General features: G+C 40.3%; 2 protein-coding genes across 3 annotated transcripts; both read left to right on the forward strand.

Annotated features, from left to right (window-relative positions):
* Window positions 1-1,492: 1,492 nt before the first annotated feature.
* Window positions 1,493-4,044, forward strand: LOC117490645 (uncharacterized protein C1orf115-like). Its single transcript, XM_034140409.1, has 2 exons — window positions 1,493-1,860; window positions 3,467-4,044. The coding sequence occupies exons 1-2, from the start codon at window positions 1,651-1,653 to the stop codon at window positions 3,596-3,598; spliced, it is 342 nt and encodes a 113-aa protein (XP_033996300.1). The 5' UTR covers window positions 1,493-1,650; the 3' UTR covers window positions 3,599-4,044.
* A 2,760-nt stretch (window positions 4,045-6,804) lies between these two features.
* On the forward strand, window positions 6,805-14,418 carry LOC117490651 (solute carrier family 22 member 13). Of its 2 annotated transcripts, none has more exons than XM_034140422.1 (10): window positions 6,805-7,085; window positions 7,657-7,754; window positions 8,033-8,187; window positions 9,316-9,484; window positions 9,555-9,657; window positions 9,726-9,868; window positions 9,939-10,148; window positions 10,333-10,443; window positions 10,820-11,065; window positions 14,291-14,418. In XM_034140422.1, exons 1-10 carry the CDS (start codon window positions 6,912-6,914, stop codon window positions 14,367-14,369), a joined length of 1,488 nt encoding a protein of 495 aa, XP_033996313.1. In that variant the 5' UTR covers window positions 6,805-6,911; the 3' UTR covers window positions 14,370-14,418. The 2 variants fall into 2 exon arrangements, with proteins under 2 accessions (XP_033996313.1, XP_033996324.1); XM_034140433.1 differs by having other exon boundaries at window positions 6,862-7,085; window positions 7,661-7,754.
* Window positions 14,419-16,274: the final 1,856 nt, after the last annotated feature.

Genomic DNA, 16,274 nt, shown 5'->3' on the forward strand with positions numbered 1-16,274 from the left:
TCGTGGCTGATCCTGAGTCCTGGCTGATCCTGAGTCGTGGCTGATCCTGAGTCGTGGCTGATCCTGAGTCCTGGCTGATCCTGAGTCCTGGCTGATCCTGAGTCGTGGCTGATCCTGAGTCGTGGCTGATCCTGAGTCCTGGCTGATCCTGAGTCGTGGCTGATCCTGAGTCGTGGCTGATCCTGAGTCCTGGCTGATCCTGAGTCGTGGCTGATCCTGAGTCGTGGCTGATGTGACTCTGAGTTTCCTGTGACTCTGAGGCCCCACTCACACAGGAACGTTTGCGTTTATGCACAGTATGCATATTCAAAAAAGTCTTCCGTTCACATGCATTCGTTTCATTTAACGTGTCTGTTCAAACGAGACCGCTGGAAACGCTGTAGTACATATGCCGGGACTGTAAGTGGCGCTGTAACTTCTGCCAAAATACACCAAAAGCAGCGAAGAAGAGCAGCCCGAGCAGCCCCGCCACAATGTTGCCATGGCTACCCTTCTGTTTATGCCCCGCGGTGTATTTAGCAACATGTAGTTCATGTAATTCTCCATGTCCACTTGTTGCTGATGGTTGTGGTCGAGGAGCTGTAGATTTTGCACTAATATCTGTAGCATGGTCAGTAGCAGTAGCACTAGCAGTAGCTACTGACAGGAGGAGGTGTGTGTGGCGATTGCTGGTATTCAGCGTGATATAGTCATTTCCTCAGCATGTAAATATATGGATAAATGCAACGGGGAAGTTAACTGAAAGAAACCGAATCTGTGGATATTGCATCGACCGACCAAGAAGCACGTCTCCGTGGAGAGGACGGCTCAGAAAGAGAGATATTCTCTACAAACACCGGGTGAGATCCTCCTTTGTCAATATAATGGATCAATGCATGAAATCTGACTCTGTTTATTTTGTTTAAGGAGTATATTGGGCGTTAACAATTCTGGTTTGCCTTTTATAATATTATTTCATTCAAGAACCCCTTGTGCGTTTAATTAACACAGCTATTTTTGATAGTTGCTACAGCAGTGAGCAGGAGAGGCGGGGAGAGGCGGGGAGAGGTGGGGAGAGGTGGGGAGAGGCGGGGAGAGGCGGGGAGAGGCGGGGAGAGGCGGGGGAGAGGTGGGGCTATCGCTATTTTTTCAGGAAATATTCGTATCGAGGTGATTACACGGACTCGGTTGACCCCCCAGAGCGTTTCGTTTGCAAATCTATCCACCTTGGGACCCGTTATCGTTTGTGGGGTCCGTTTCTATCGGCCTCATGTAAATAATAGGGCTATACGCACGCGATGCAGATACAAGCAGTTTTCTCCTCGTGTAAACGGCGCCTGAGTTTCCTGTGACTCTGAGGCTCAGTGTTGATTCTGTAAAACAAACAGCGTGAGGAGATCAAACTCCAGCTGCTGCTCAGGTGACAAACACCTCTCTCACAACACAACTATACAGACAATATGAACAGTTCCTCTGGGTTGAAATACCTGTAGCCGATCAGGTGATACACATTCCTCTCCTAAGCCTGCTTTAGTGCACTTCCTGTCTGCAGGCTGTAATAAGGCCTGACTCCTCCTCAGAGCAAAGTCCTCCTGCTGAACACGAGGAGAAGGAGAGGAGAAGGAGAGGAAGGAGAGGAAGGAGAAGGAGAAGGAGAAGGAGAAGGAGAAGATGGGAGCTCAGGATCAGGAGGAAGAAGCTGCTGCTCCGACAGAAACCAAGAAGAAGAAGCAGACGTCTAAAGAAGTTTGTTTCTCCGTCCTGCCCGACAGATACGAGCCTCTGATCGAGGAGGAAGAGGAGGAAACACAGGAGGAGAGGAGGAAGAGGAAGGAGGAGAAGAAGAGGAGGAAGACCAAGAGGTACAAGAAGATCAGGAAGGTAGGAAACAACCATGACCTTTGACCTGATTCAATCATAATGTGGTGGTCAATAAAAACATCAAGGAAAATAGTTTTTAATGTTTTATGGCTGTTTTTGTGGAAATAAAAATAAATATACAATAATTTAAAAATAAAAGTAATTTAGAATTTAATTCAAAACAGAAAACCATGGAAACATTTCAGCTTCTGTTAAAGGAACATTTATTAAAAATATCAGAAGTAAAGCAGATATTTAAATATAGATTCAATATAAATAAACATATATCATAATTAAAATATAAAAATGAAATAAACTTTACAAAAAAATACAGTAAATAAATATAAAATATAAGCTGAGCCCTGACAGGAACATATTACAGTTAATATAAATCATTTAACCCTTAATTTAAAAAAAAATATCATGTAAATATTTAATATAATAAAAAATGCTGAAAAATAATAACTGTTTAAATCTGACAAAAAAACATTAAATAAAAACACCAAAAGTAAAGTTCTGCGTTTGTTTACATAATTTAAAATAGGTGATTAACGTCCTGTTTGATTTTAACTCCAGCTGGTGAACAGAGGGTGTTTCTCAATGTCCTTGGTAGCACATGTCTTCTGAGTCAGGTCCTTCAGAAGCGAGGCAAGAATCCTTCCTAGCCTCGGAAAACGAAGAATGGTGGAACAGGCTAACAGGCTAACAAGCTAACAGGCTAACAGGCTAACAGGTGTGCAGGTGTGCGTCATATGCGAGGCCCCGCCTTAAATGGAGAGTGATTTCCGCGAAAGATTTGGTAATTGGTCCGTGCATTGTGGGGATTTTAAGACCGTGGAGTCTACACATGTGCAGCCTCGAAATTTCTCGCAATGAAGGACGCCGGCCTCGGTAGAATTCCAAGTATCCTGGACATTGGAACAGTCCTTCGGCGGCACTCGATGACGTAGCATCCTTGAAATAGTGGCTCTGGAGCATCCTTCCTCGACATTGAGAAACACCCTGTAACTCAGAACTTTTGTTGGACCTTTGACCCTCAGGACGACGCGTCAGTCTGACAGATAACACCAGACCTCTGACATACCACCGTGTACTCACAAGTATAAGTACACTAACTTAGAAAATATTTGATAAAACACAAATAAATAAAAATACATAAAAAGATTCTTTAGGATTCATCCTCTGGGGAACATGAATTTAAACAAAAAGAAATCCAGCTGAAAAATGTATTTAAATATAAATATATAGCAGAAGTAATTATGAATTAAATTATAAATCAAATATAGAATAAAATAAAGTTATATCCCCGTGTGTAAAATGATATCTAATGATATTAATAAAACAACAAATAAATACATAATAGTTTGAATAACTATACAATAAAATAAATACATATCACATTGTGTAAAAATAAAAATAAATTATATATTTAAATAAATAAATAATTGATGTATAAAATAATAATAAATGATTATTATTTAAATTAAATATGTTGGTAAAAAGCTGACATTTCTCTGATTTCTTTAGGATCCATCCTCAGGGGATCATGAATGTCTGAATATATATTATTGTTATTAAATAGTGCTGAATCTTGATTATTTTAAACTAATCTTTATCTTCCCATCAGAACGTGGGGAAGGCGCTACGTCTGAGCTGGCGCTGTTTGATGCTCGGTCTGCAGAACATGGCGGCCGTTTACTCCACTCCGTCCTCCGCTCTGTCCACCGTGGTGAGCGAGGTCCAGAGGAGCAAAGCATGATGGGACATGGAGTCCCCTGAGCACGGACCTGTAGTTCCTTCTGTGGCCTGTGTGTGGAGATCCTTCCTAATGTGGACGACCTGGACGACTTTAATACACTGAGCCTGGCACATGTTAGCATATGTTAGCATACAGCGGTACTGTATTTTTATGTATATGTTCTTGAGGAAAACATATTTTATGACGTCACAAATACATTTCTGTCAGCAAACAAACCGGACCAAGAGAGCGATGTGTCCTGTGTGAAACCAAAAGTTTACCTATTTACGACGCAACTATTAAACAACAAACACACCTGCATAAATATGCACAAATGTATCTGTATTAGTATATTGTATTATTATGTCGTGTACTGCACTATTACTTAGTTGCATTTTAAATATATTTTACGTAAATCATTAACAAATTGCAAGTCAGCAGAAGAGCAAGGTAGCTGTTAGCCCCAAGCTGTTAGCTCTTAGCAGTAAGCTATTAACTGTTAGCTGTTAACTGTAAGCTGTTAGCTGTTAACTGTAAGCTGTTAACTGTTAGCTGTAAGCTGTTAACTGTTAACTGTTAGCTGTTAGCTGTAAGCTGTTAGCTGTTAACTGTAAGCTGTTAACTGTTAGCTGTAACCTGTTAACTGTTATCTGTAAGCTGTAAACTGTTAGCTGTAAACTGTAAGCTGTAACTGTAAACTGTTAACTGTTAACTGTAAGCTGACTGTTAGCTGTAAGCGGTGAACTGTTAGCTGTAAACTGTTAACTGTTAGCTGTAAGCTGTAAGCTGTTAGCTGTCAGCTGTCAACTGTCAGCTGTCAACTGTCAACTGTAAGCTGTTAGCTGTAAACTGTTAGCTGTTAACTGTAAACTGTTAACTGTAAGCTGACTGTTAGCTGTAAACTGTGAACTGTTAACTGTAAACTGTTAACTGTAAACTGTAAACTGTCAACTGTAAACTGTTAACTGTTAGCTGTAAGCTGTAAACTGTTAGCTGTAACTGTAAACTGTAAACTGTCAACTGTAAGCTGTTAGCTGTAAACTGTAAATTGTCAACTGTAAACTGTTAACTATTAGCTGTAAGCTGTAAGCTGTCAACTGTAAGCTGTTAGCTGTTAACTGTAAGCTGTAAGCTGTTAGCTGTTAACTGTAAACTGTTAACTGTAAGCTGTTAACTGTAAGCTGTAAACTGTTAGCTGTTAACTGTAAGCTGTTAACTGTTAGCTGTAAGCTGTTAACTGTAAGCTGTTAACTGTTAGCTGTTAACTGTAAACTGTAAGCTGTTAACTGTAAACTGTTAGCTGTTAACTGTAAGCTGTTAGCTGTTAACTGTAAACTGTAAGCTGTTAACTGTAAGCTGTTAACTGTAAGCTGTTAACTGTAAGCTGTTAACTGTCAGCTGTAAGCTGTCAACTGTAAGCTGTAAACTGTTAACTGTAAGCTGTTAACTGTAAGCTGTTAACTGTCAGCTGTAAACTGTTAACTGTAAGCTGTCAACTGTCAGCTGTAAGCTGTTAACTGTTAGCTGTTAGCTGTTAACTGTCAGCTGTAAGCTGTTAACTGGTAAGCTGTCAACTGTCAACTGTCAGCTGTAAGCTGTTAACTGTTAGCTGTTAGCTGTTAGCTGTTAGCTGTAAGCTGTTAACTGTTAGCTGTTAGCTGTAAGCTGTTAACTGTTAGCTGTAAACTGTTAACTGTTAACTGTAAACTGTTAACTGTTAACTGTTAACTGTTAACTGTTAACTGTTAACTGTAAGCTGTTAACTGTTAACTGTTAACTGTAAGCTGTTAACTGTAAGCTGTTAGTGATGTGGAATCCTTATTCCTGGAAGTGTACTCCCTGCTTGGACAAAGTCAGTGTGTTGTGATTTGTTGAGTGAAATACTTAGAAAACTGTTCTTGTTGCCAACAAGAACAGGTCAGCTTGACATGAGAGTCAGGAGGAACTAGGATTGGATCCATGACAGAGAAAGAGTGTGTCATTATGGCCAAACCAGATGTTAATTTATCAGCCAGGTGGGTGGGGAAAGAACTGTGTGTGTGTGTGTGTGTGTGTGTGTGTATGTGTGTGTGTGTGTGTGTGTGTGTGTGTGTGTGTGTGTGTGTGTGTGTGTGTGTGTGTGTGTGTGTGTGATAGCTCTTAGCAGTTAGCTGTTAGCAGCTGGTGGCTACTTTGCTTGGCTAAATAACATGGCTAACAGCTAATGCTAACAGAGGTTCAATGGGAGGTTGTCTTCAGTAATAACTGGTAATAATGAGTAAAGGTATCTTATAGTGTTTTCATGTTGTCTTCAAATGTAGTCTTTTACTACATTTAAATCTCTAATATTGACCTTTTTCTCACTGGAAATTCATGCATTTAAAAACCTTCATAACATATGTTAAAGTTCAGAGTTTGGTCAGTGTTATTAAGTATATGTGTGTTTATATATTAATAATCAATTTAATGTGCCTTATTATTATTTTCATGTCATTTGTTTTAATAAACATTGCATAATATGTTGTTCCAGGAGACTGAAGCTAACTCTTTTCTGTACATGTGAAACCTGCAATATTAAGGTGTTTATCAAATAAATGTACTCTAAAACTAGATCTGCTTTCTGTCTTATTAACAAATATTTGTACAACCATGCTGAATATACCTTTACAAAAAAAGCATTATAATGAGTTAGAAACTTATTTATGTTTACTGAATTAAAGGTAGGGTAGGTAAGTTTGAGAAACCAGCTCGAGATCGCTAGAATTTGAAAATACACAACCGGAGAAAATCTGCCACTTCCTCACAGAGCCCCTCCTCCAACACACACGAACGCACACATGACCAATGAGGGCACGAGATAAGTTTGTGCACAGATGGAAGGCTGACAGGCAGGTAGGCCATCCAGTCATTTTAGCCGGGCCGGCTCAGATGATTGGTCGTGCTTTTTACAGTACTACAGCTTCCACAGATGATATTTATTTATGGATTTTTTGTCAAAGCACTTCAGATATTCATTGCTATCGGGATGTTAAGAGCATTCCATGGAATATAACAAAAAGTGTATCTCGAGCCGGTTTCTCAAACTTACCTACCCAACCTTTAACTTTACTAATCGGGGTAAATCCTGTCACTGACAGACCTCCACTCCTTATAAGGAGAAGTGGGCGGGGACTGAACCTCAAGCTGAAACTTCACTTTGAGTTTGAAGTGTGTGTGGCTGACAGGAGCAGCTGTTCTCTCACACTCACACACACTCAAACCCCCACACACACACACTCACACTCTCCTGGAGGAATGGCAGCAGCATGGCTCTCTCCTGACATGTTGGACTTGTTTTTGTAGCCCTGATCGCAGGATGTCCCCTCTGCAGATCTCTCTTTACTGCCGCCTCTCCCTCGTCTTCTTCTTCACCTCCTTCCTCTTCTTCCTCGACATTTTCACGGCCGCCATCGTCGCCGAGACCTGTCCCCATGGCAACGGCACTGAGGTCAACCAATCGGAGGCCGGCACAGAAAGCGGGAAAACAGACGTGAGTGCTGGAGAGTTCCTCTAAAAAAACTCTTTTTTAAAAGTATACTTGTGTGTTTTTAAGATTGAATAACGATGACTGTGTCGCAGAGCCTTACCTAACAGGTCACTGTACAGATTAACACTCAAGAGTTAATGAGCAACACGGAGTTGTTCATTTCAACACTCTGTCTGCTGATTAAGAAAACATCCCATCAGAGCTCAGAGGACCTGTGTCTTAAATCCCAGCTACAGAGCAAGTTACACCTGAGCTGTGTTTAAAGATCTTTAACAAACGGTCCCACGATGACCCTGATTTACCTAAAGTAGATGAGGAGCGCCCCGTCCCTTCAAAACACAACACAACGCTCTCCATTCACTTGTATACAGACTCTTCTTGCACTATTTTATCTGTTTTATTTGTTTTATGTCCTATTTATGTTCATGTTGCTCTGTTGGAGGACTTCCTGTGGACCAGAAATCCACAAAGCCGTGACCTGAGCCTAAAATTACCTTTTTGGGGGGGGTAACAGTCTGTCTTTATGAATTTATCTGTGTGTGTGTGTGTGTGTGTGTGTGTGTGTGTGTGTCAGTCAGTGTGTGATTGGACAGACCTGCTGGCGTACGGTCAGACGCTCTTCATGGTGGGGCTGCTGCTGGGCTCTCTGGTGGGGGGAGCCCTCTCTGACAGGTAAACACACACACACACACACACACACACACACACACACACACACACACACACACACACACACACACACACACACACACACACACACACACACACACACACACACACACACACACACACACACACACACACACACACACACACACACACACACATACACTGAGTGGAAACACATTAAGAACATTGACATATCTACACTGTAGCTATGTACAAATGACAATAAAGGCCTTGAATCTATTTCTGTGTGTGTGTGTGTGTGTGTGTTTGTGTGTGTGTAGGTACGGTAAGCGCCCGGTGCTGCTGGTGTGTGTGTGTTTACACGCTTTCTGCGGCCTGGTTCCCGCGGTGTTCCCTCAGCCAATCGTCTTCCTCGCTGTCCGCTGTGTGACGGGTGTCTGCTGCTGCTGCATCAACATCTGCTCCTTCAGCCTGGGTAACAGCAGCTCCTTAACCCCCCCCTCGTTAGAGCTGATGCTGATTGGACCGCGGCGGGGCTCACAGCTGATTACGAACACGTGTTCAGATACAGTCCTGCTGACCGGGCTAACGAGGCGACCTCTGACCTCTGCTGGACCCCAGTCTGGGTTCCTCACATCCTGAGGAATTTAGTCTTTTGTCAGAAGTAAACAAGCTGAGGGGGCGGAAGAGGAAAGAACATCGACCTGTAGTTCCTTTATAGCCCAATGTTAGCCGCCTTTAGCTTAGCGGTGGTGACGTGAAGTCATGTGACCGTGCTGTAGTTCCTTTATAGCCCAACATTAGCCACCTTTAGCTTAGCGGTGGTGACGTGAAGTCATGTGACCGTGCTGTAGTTCCTTTATAGCCCAACATTAGCCACCTTTAGCTTAGCGGTGGTGACGTGAAGTCATGTGACCGTGCTGTAGTTCCTTTATAGCCCAACATTAGCCTCCTTTAGCTTAGCGGTGGTGACGTGAAGTCATGTGACCGTGCTGTAGTTCCTTTATAGCCCAACATTAGCCTCCTTTAGCTTAGCGGTGGTGACGTGAAGTCATGTGACCCGTGCTGTAGTTCCTTTATAGCCCAACATTAGCCTCCTTTAGCTTAGCGGTGGTGACGTGAAGTCATGTGACCGTGCTGTAGTTCCTTTATAGCCCAACATTAGCCACCTTTAGCTTAGCGGTGGTGAAGTGAAGTCATGTGACCGTGCTGTAGTTCCTTTATAGCCCAACATTAGCCTCCTTTAGCTTAGCGGTGGTGACGTGAAGTCATGTGACCGTGCTGTAGTTCCTTTATAGCCCAACATTAGCCTCCTTTAGCTTAGCGGTGGTGAAGTGAAGTCATGTGACCGTGCTGTAGTTCCTTTATAGCCCAACATTAGCCTCCTTTAGCTTATCGGTGGTGAAGTGAAGTCATGTGACCGTGCTGTAGTTCCTTTATAGCCCAACATTAGCCTCCTTTAGCTTAGCGGTGGTGACGTGAAGTCATGTGACCGTGCTGTAGTTCCTTTATAGCCCAACATTAGCCTCCTTTAGCTTAGTGGTGGTGAAGTGAAGTCATGTGACCGTGCTGTATAGGCTAACGTTAGCTGTGTTTCTGTTAGCTGTAGAGTGGACTCTCCCCTCCTCTCGTCTCTGGCCTCCAGCCTTCCTGCCCTTCTGCTTCTCTCTGGGCACGATGGGGGGGGCTCCTCTGGCCTGGATGAGCCTCACCTGGACGCAGCTCCACCTGTCGCTGTCGCTGCCTCAGATCCTCTGTCTGCCACTCTACCTGTAGGTAAACACACCTGTCCGGCTGTCCGTTCAGTTCTTTAAGTGTTTTAATTATTCCTCTGTTTTCCAGGTGGATCCCAGAGTCTCCGCGCTGGTTGTTGTTGAAAAGGAGGATGGACGTTCTGGAGCGTTACCGTAGCAACAGCCCTGCAGATAAACAATGTCTGGACCTGGTAAACAAACACTCTTTCAGACACACACACACACACATCGTTAACTGATACTAACTGTGTGTGTGTAGCTGTTAGACTCGGCGTGGTCTAACCTGCAGAAAGCCAGCGAGGCGGGGGAGGAGCCAACACCAGGAGGCCACGCCCCCGGTGACATCATCCACCTGAGTAACCGCACCGTGCTGCTGCGGCTGTTCATCATGAGCTACCTGAGGTATTTAAATATATACACATATGAATATGTATTTGAACATAAATGTTAAAGTGAAAGCTGTGTTCTGCAGTGCTGCGTCGGCGCTGACGTACTACGGGATCTGCATGAACATCAGCTCGTTCGGCGTCGGCGTTTACTCCGCCCAGTTCTTCTCTGGTCTATCAGAAGCCCCCTGCCTGCTCGTCCCATTGGTCCGTCTGGGGCGGCGGCCAATCAGCATGCTCGCTCTGTTCCTGAGCGGAGCGTCCTGCTTCCTGTCGCTGCTGCTGTCCAGATACAACGGTGAGGATCAGAAAGAACAACGTGGTGTAGAAAGAACGATGTACAGGAGGGTATCGTCAGCATACAGTCAGTACTCGGGTAACAGGTAGTGTGTGTGTGTGTGTGTGTGTGTGTGTGTGTGTGTGTGTGTGTGTGTGTGTGTGTGTGTGTGTGTGTGTGTGTGTGTGTGTGTGTGTGTGTGTCGGTGCTCCGGTGCTGGTGATGAGTCTGGCTCTGCTCGGGAAACTTTGCATCCTCGCAGCGCTCTTCATCTCCATCCTGTACAGCATCGAGCTCTTCCCCACCGTGGTCAGGTACACAAAGAGACTCTAAAGGACTACAAAGAGACAGAATGACTACAAAGAGACACTAAAGGACTACAAAGAGACTCAAAGGACTACAAAGACACACTAAAGGACTACAAAGAGACTACAAAGACACACTGAAGGACTACAAAGACACACTAAAGGACTACAAAGAGACTACAAAGACACACTGAAGGACTACAAAGACACACTAAAGGACTACAAAGAGACTACAAAGACACACTAAAGGACTACGAAGACACACTAAAGGACTACAAAGAGACTCAAAGGACTACAAAGACACACTAAAGGACTACAACGACACACTAAGGGACTACAAAGACACACTAAATGTATAATCGATGTCTTCCTGTCTTCCTCCCAGGCAGCGCTGTGTGTCTCTGGTGAATCTGTGTTTCCGGCTCGGTTGCCTGGCGAACTCCCTCGTCCCCGCACACCCAAACGGAACGATCTCATTGGCTGCCATGGTGGTGTACAGCAGCGGACCAATCATAGGCAGCGCTCTGTGTCTCCTACTGCCGGAGACCAGCGGCGTCCCGCTGCCCGACACCATGCAGGACTGTGAGAGACAGCCCCCGCCCCCCAGCATCTCTGCACTCTGGAGGAGGAGGTGAGGGAAACCAGCACTATAACATGATATACTATTACAATAACATGATATACTATCACAATAACACAATATACTATTACATTAACACAATATACTATCACAATAACATGATAAACTATCACAATAACACGATATACTATCACAATAACACGATATACTATCACAATAACATGATACACTATCACAATAAACTGATATACTATCACAATAACATGATATACTATTACAATAACATGATACACTATCACAATAACATGATACACTATCACAATAACTATCACAATAACACGATAAACTATCACAATAACACAATATACTATCACAATAACACGATCAACTATCACAATAACACAATATACTATCACAATAACACGATAAACTATCACAATAACTATCACAATAACATGATACACTATTACAATAACATGATACACTATCACAATAACATGATAAACTATCACAATAACTATCACAATAACACGATATACTATCACAATAACACGATCAAATATCACAATAACACAATATACTATTACATTAACACAATATACTATCACAATAACATGATAAACTATCACAATAACACGATATACTATCACAATAACACGATATACTATCACAATAACATGATACACTATCACAATAAACTGATATACTATCACAATAACATGATATACTATTACAATAACATGATACACTATCACAATAAACTGATATACTATCACAATAACTATCACAATAACACGATAAACTATCACAATAACACAATATACTATCACAATAACACGATCAACTATCACAATAACACAATATACTATCACAATAACACGATAAACTATCACAATAACTATCACAATAACATGATACACTATTACAATAACATGATACACTATCACAATAACATGATAAACTATCACAATAACTATCACAATAACACGATATACTATCACAATAACACGATCAAATATCACAATAACACAATATACTATTACATTAACACAATATACTATCACAATAACACGATATACTATCACAATAACACGATATACTATCACAATAACACGATATACTATCACAATAACATGATACACTATCACAATAAACTGATATACTATCACAATAACATGATATACTATTACAATAACATGATACACTATCACAATAACATGATAAACTATCACAATAACTATCACAATAACACGATAAACTATCACAATAACACAATATACTATCACAATAACACGATCAACTATCACAATAACACAATATACTATCACAATAACACGATCAACTATCACAATAACACAATATACTATCACAATAACACGATAAACTATCACAATAACTATCACAATAACATGATACACTATTACAATAACATGATACACTATCACAATAACATGATAAACTATCACAATAACTATCACAATAACACGATATACTATCACATATACTATCACAATAACATGATATACTATTACAATAACATGATACACTATCACAATAACATGATAAACTATCACAATAACTATCACAATAACATGATATACTATTACAATAACATGATACACTATCACAATAACATGATAAACTATCACAATAACTATCACAATAACACGATAAACTATCACAATAACACAATATACTATCACAATAACACGATCAACTATCACAATAACACAATATACTATCACAATAACACGATAAACTATCACAATAACTATCACAATAACATGATACACTATTACAATAACATGATACACTATCACAATAACATGATAAACTATCACAATAACTATCACAATAACATGATACACTATTACAATAACATGATACACTATCACAATAACATGATAAACTATCACAATAACTATCACAATAACACGATATACTATCACATATACTATCACAATAACATGATATACTATTACAATAACATGATACACTATCACAATAACATGATAAACTATCACAATAACTATCACAATAACATGATATACTATTACAATAACATGATACACTATCACAATAACATGATAAACTATCACAATAACTATCACAATAACACGATAAACTATCACAATAACACAATATACTATCACAATAACACGATCAACTATCACAATAACACAATATACTATCACAATAACACGATAAACTATCACAATAACTATCACAATAACATGATACACTATTACAATAACATGATACACTATCACAATAACATGATAAACTATCACAATAACTATCACAATAACACGATATACTATCACAATAACACGATCAAATATCACAATAACATGATATACTATTACAATAACACGATACACTATCACAATAACACGATAAACTATCACAATAACACAATATACTATTACATTAACACAATATACTATCACAATAACATGATAAACTATCACAATAACACGATATACTATCACAATAACACGATACACTATCACAATAACACGATACACTATCACAATAACACGATCAACTATCACAATAACACAATATACTATTACAATAACACGATATACTATCAAAATAACACGATATACTATCACAATAACACGATATACTATCACAATAACACGATACACTATCACAATAACACGATACACTATCACAATAACATGATCAACTATCACAATAACACAATATACTATCACAATAACACAATATACTATCACAATAACACGATAAACTATTAGAAATAGATGCAAAATGACTAAGGGACCAAAGTACTGCAAAAAGAGGCAAAACAATCACAAAGACTCTCAAAACTACTGCAAACATTTGAAAATGTTATATTGGACTCCTTTGTTCACTTCCGATACATAGTGACATCACTACGGAACACTCATGCTCCTATTGGCTAGCGCTGCAACACATTGTACGTGATAGGCTAAGAGCTTTTCTAACAGCAAAGCATGGAGACATGTCCCAGTAGAGGAAAGGTCATCTTTAAAGTTACAAAACAAGAAAAATGGTTAGAAAACCACCATGACACCCACCCACCCACACACACACCCACACCCACACACCCACACCCACACACCCACACCCACACACACACACAATATCTGTCCAGCTGTTGAACTTGAACCTGACAAATTCTTTGCACCAAATCAACCATTATTGCACACGTACATTAACAGCTGCGCACTAAATCATAGTGGTCCTTAACTGGATGTGTGTGTGTGTGTGTGTGTGTCTTTTCAGGAAGCTGGTAAGCAGCCAAAGCAGGAAACCAGAGACGCTCCCTGCAGAGAAAGGAGACACACACACTACACTCATTTAACACTCATTAAACAAACACACACACACACACACACACACACACACACACACACACACACACACACACACACACACACACACACACACACACACACACACACACACACACTTTGAGTGCTAATTTGTTTTAACTTGAATCTTTAGTATTTTTCATGTTTTAATGTTTTGTGTTTTTAGGTTTCATTTTTATTTTGAGACCAAGAAACTGATGCACAAAATGTATTTTTGTTGTTTTGAAAATAAAATGTTGATAAAATAAAATGTATTTTTCCTACTTGATTAAAATACAAATGTGTTGATTATTATTATGTCGTTTTTTTAAATGCCTCCATTGGACTCCTTTGTTTACTCCTGGAAGATAGTGACATCACTAAGGAACACTGGAGCATAAAGAAGCAGCTGCCGCCCTCTGCAGGACAACACAAGAACTGCAGCCTTTAACATCTAGTCATCTACATTATATTAATCTGATCCAATTAAATCATTCTAGATATTATTGTTTAACCTATGAATGCTGCTAAATAATGGGATTAGTTTTGTGTCATTAAGATAAAGCAACACTTTCTCAGAATCAAGCAAAACTAAGAGTTCAAGAGAAAAAAGCAAAATAAATGTAACAAAAACATAAAACTATAAGTTGCAAACAAATCATTTGTGTAATCATGCAAACTATAAGTCTTTCTTCTTTGTTTTAACATGTCTTTTTGTTCTTGTTTCTTCTTTCTCAACGATCAGACTTTTGCTCTCGCTGCAGCTCTTCTCGTTTGCGCTCCCTCATTTTTTGTCTTCGATTCTGACACAAAGTCCCAGGTGGGCTTTCAGCTAAACTAGAGAGAGCATCGCTGGCAAGGGGGCTACAACTACAACAAGATGAACATATTTGACCGTGATTTAATTGTAATACACGTTTCAAAATGATGAAGTAACAACATACTGATACCGGTTAGTAAAAACCATGAATTAATGCTTTGTCAAGTCTGCAGACAGACGGCAGGCGAAAAACCTTTTAAAATGCTTGTTTTCTAAATGGAGATTGGCTAAGCTAACGCAGTATATGCTCCGACCGTCCACACTCACAACAACGGCCTATACAGACATAAATAAAGCAGCGACTGTATTCACCATGACACAGGCAGTCTGTGGTTTGTACTTGTTTAACTTTTGTCTAGTTTCTGAACAGATATGAGGAGCTGTGAGCTCTGAGTGCTAACAGCTAACGGCTGTGTTGTTTTTCTGGGGTTCTCATTGAAGATCACGTCACGGCTCCGCCTACACTGCGTTACTATAGATACTACCCCAGTTCCTAAACTGTAATGGAAATGCGCCATAAAGTGAGCCAGTCCTAACGAGGCCCTAACGAGGCCTAGCCATACCGAGCGAGGCCGTGTAGTGGAAATGCGCCATTAGCTTGCATTGTTATGGATCTAAAGTTAGCAAAAGCTAGCTTTCATAGCACAGCTTTACTTCTCACTTAACACAATAAAGAAACGGAGCGTATAGTTCAGCACAAACAACTCAAATGATCAATACTTACATATATTTTCACTTGTATTATAATAATTGAAATGCTGGTTCTTCTGGGGGTCTTCTGTCCACGCTCAGCTACCGCACCGCAGCTGCACTGTACAATCACTGGAGGACTGGGCTGTCACTCAAAAACTGAGTAGCCAATGGGGACGCACCCCTGAAAGTCCCGCCCACCTGGGACGCTTGTGTCAGAATCGAAAACAAAAAATGAGGGAGCGCAAACGAGAAGAGCTGCAGCGAGAGCAAAAGTCTGATCGTTGAGAAAGAAGAGAACTGCAAACAATAAGATGTGTTAAAACAAAGAAGAAAGACTTATAGTTTACATGATTACACAAATGATTTGTTTGCAACTTATAGATTTATTTTTGAAATTATATTT

This window comes from Trematomus bernacchii, unplaced genomic scaffold, assembly GCF_902827165.1.
Source record: "Trematomus bernacchii unplaced genomic scaffold, fTreBer1.1, whole genome shotgun sequence".
Taxonomy (NCBI): Eukaryota; Metazoa; Chordata; class Actinopteri; order Perciformes; family Nototheniidae; genus Trematomus; species Trematomus bernacchii.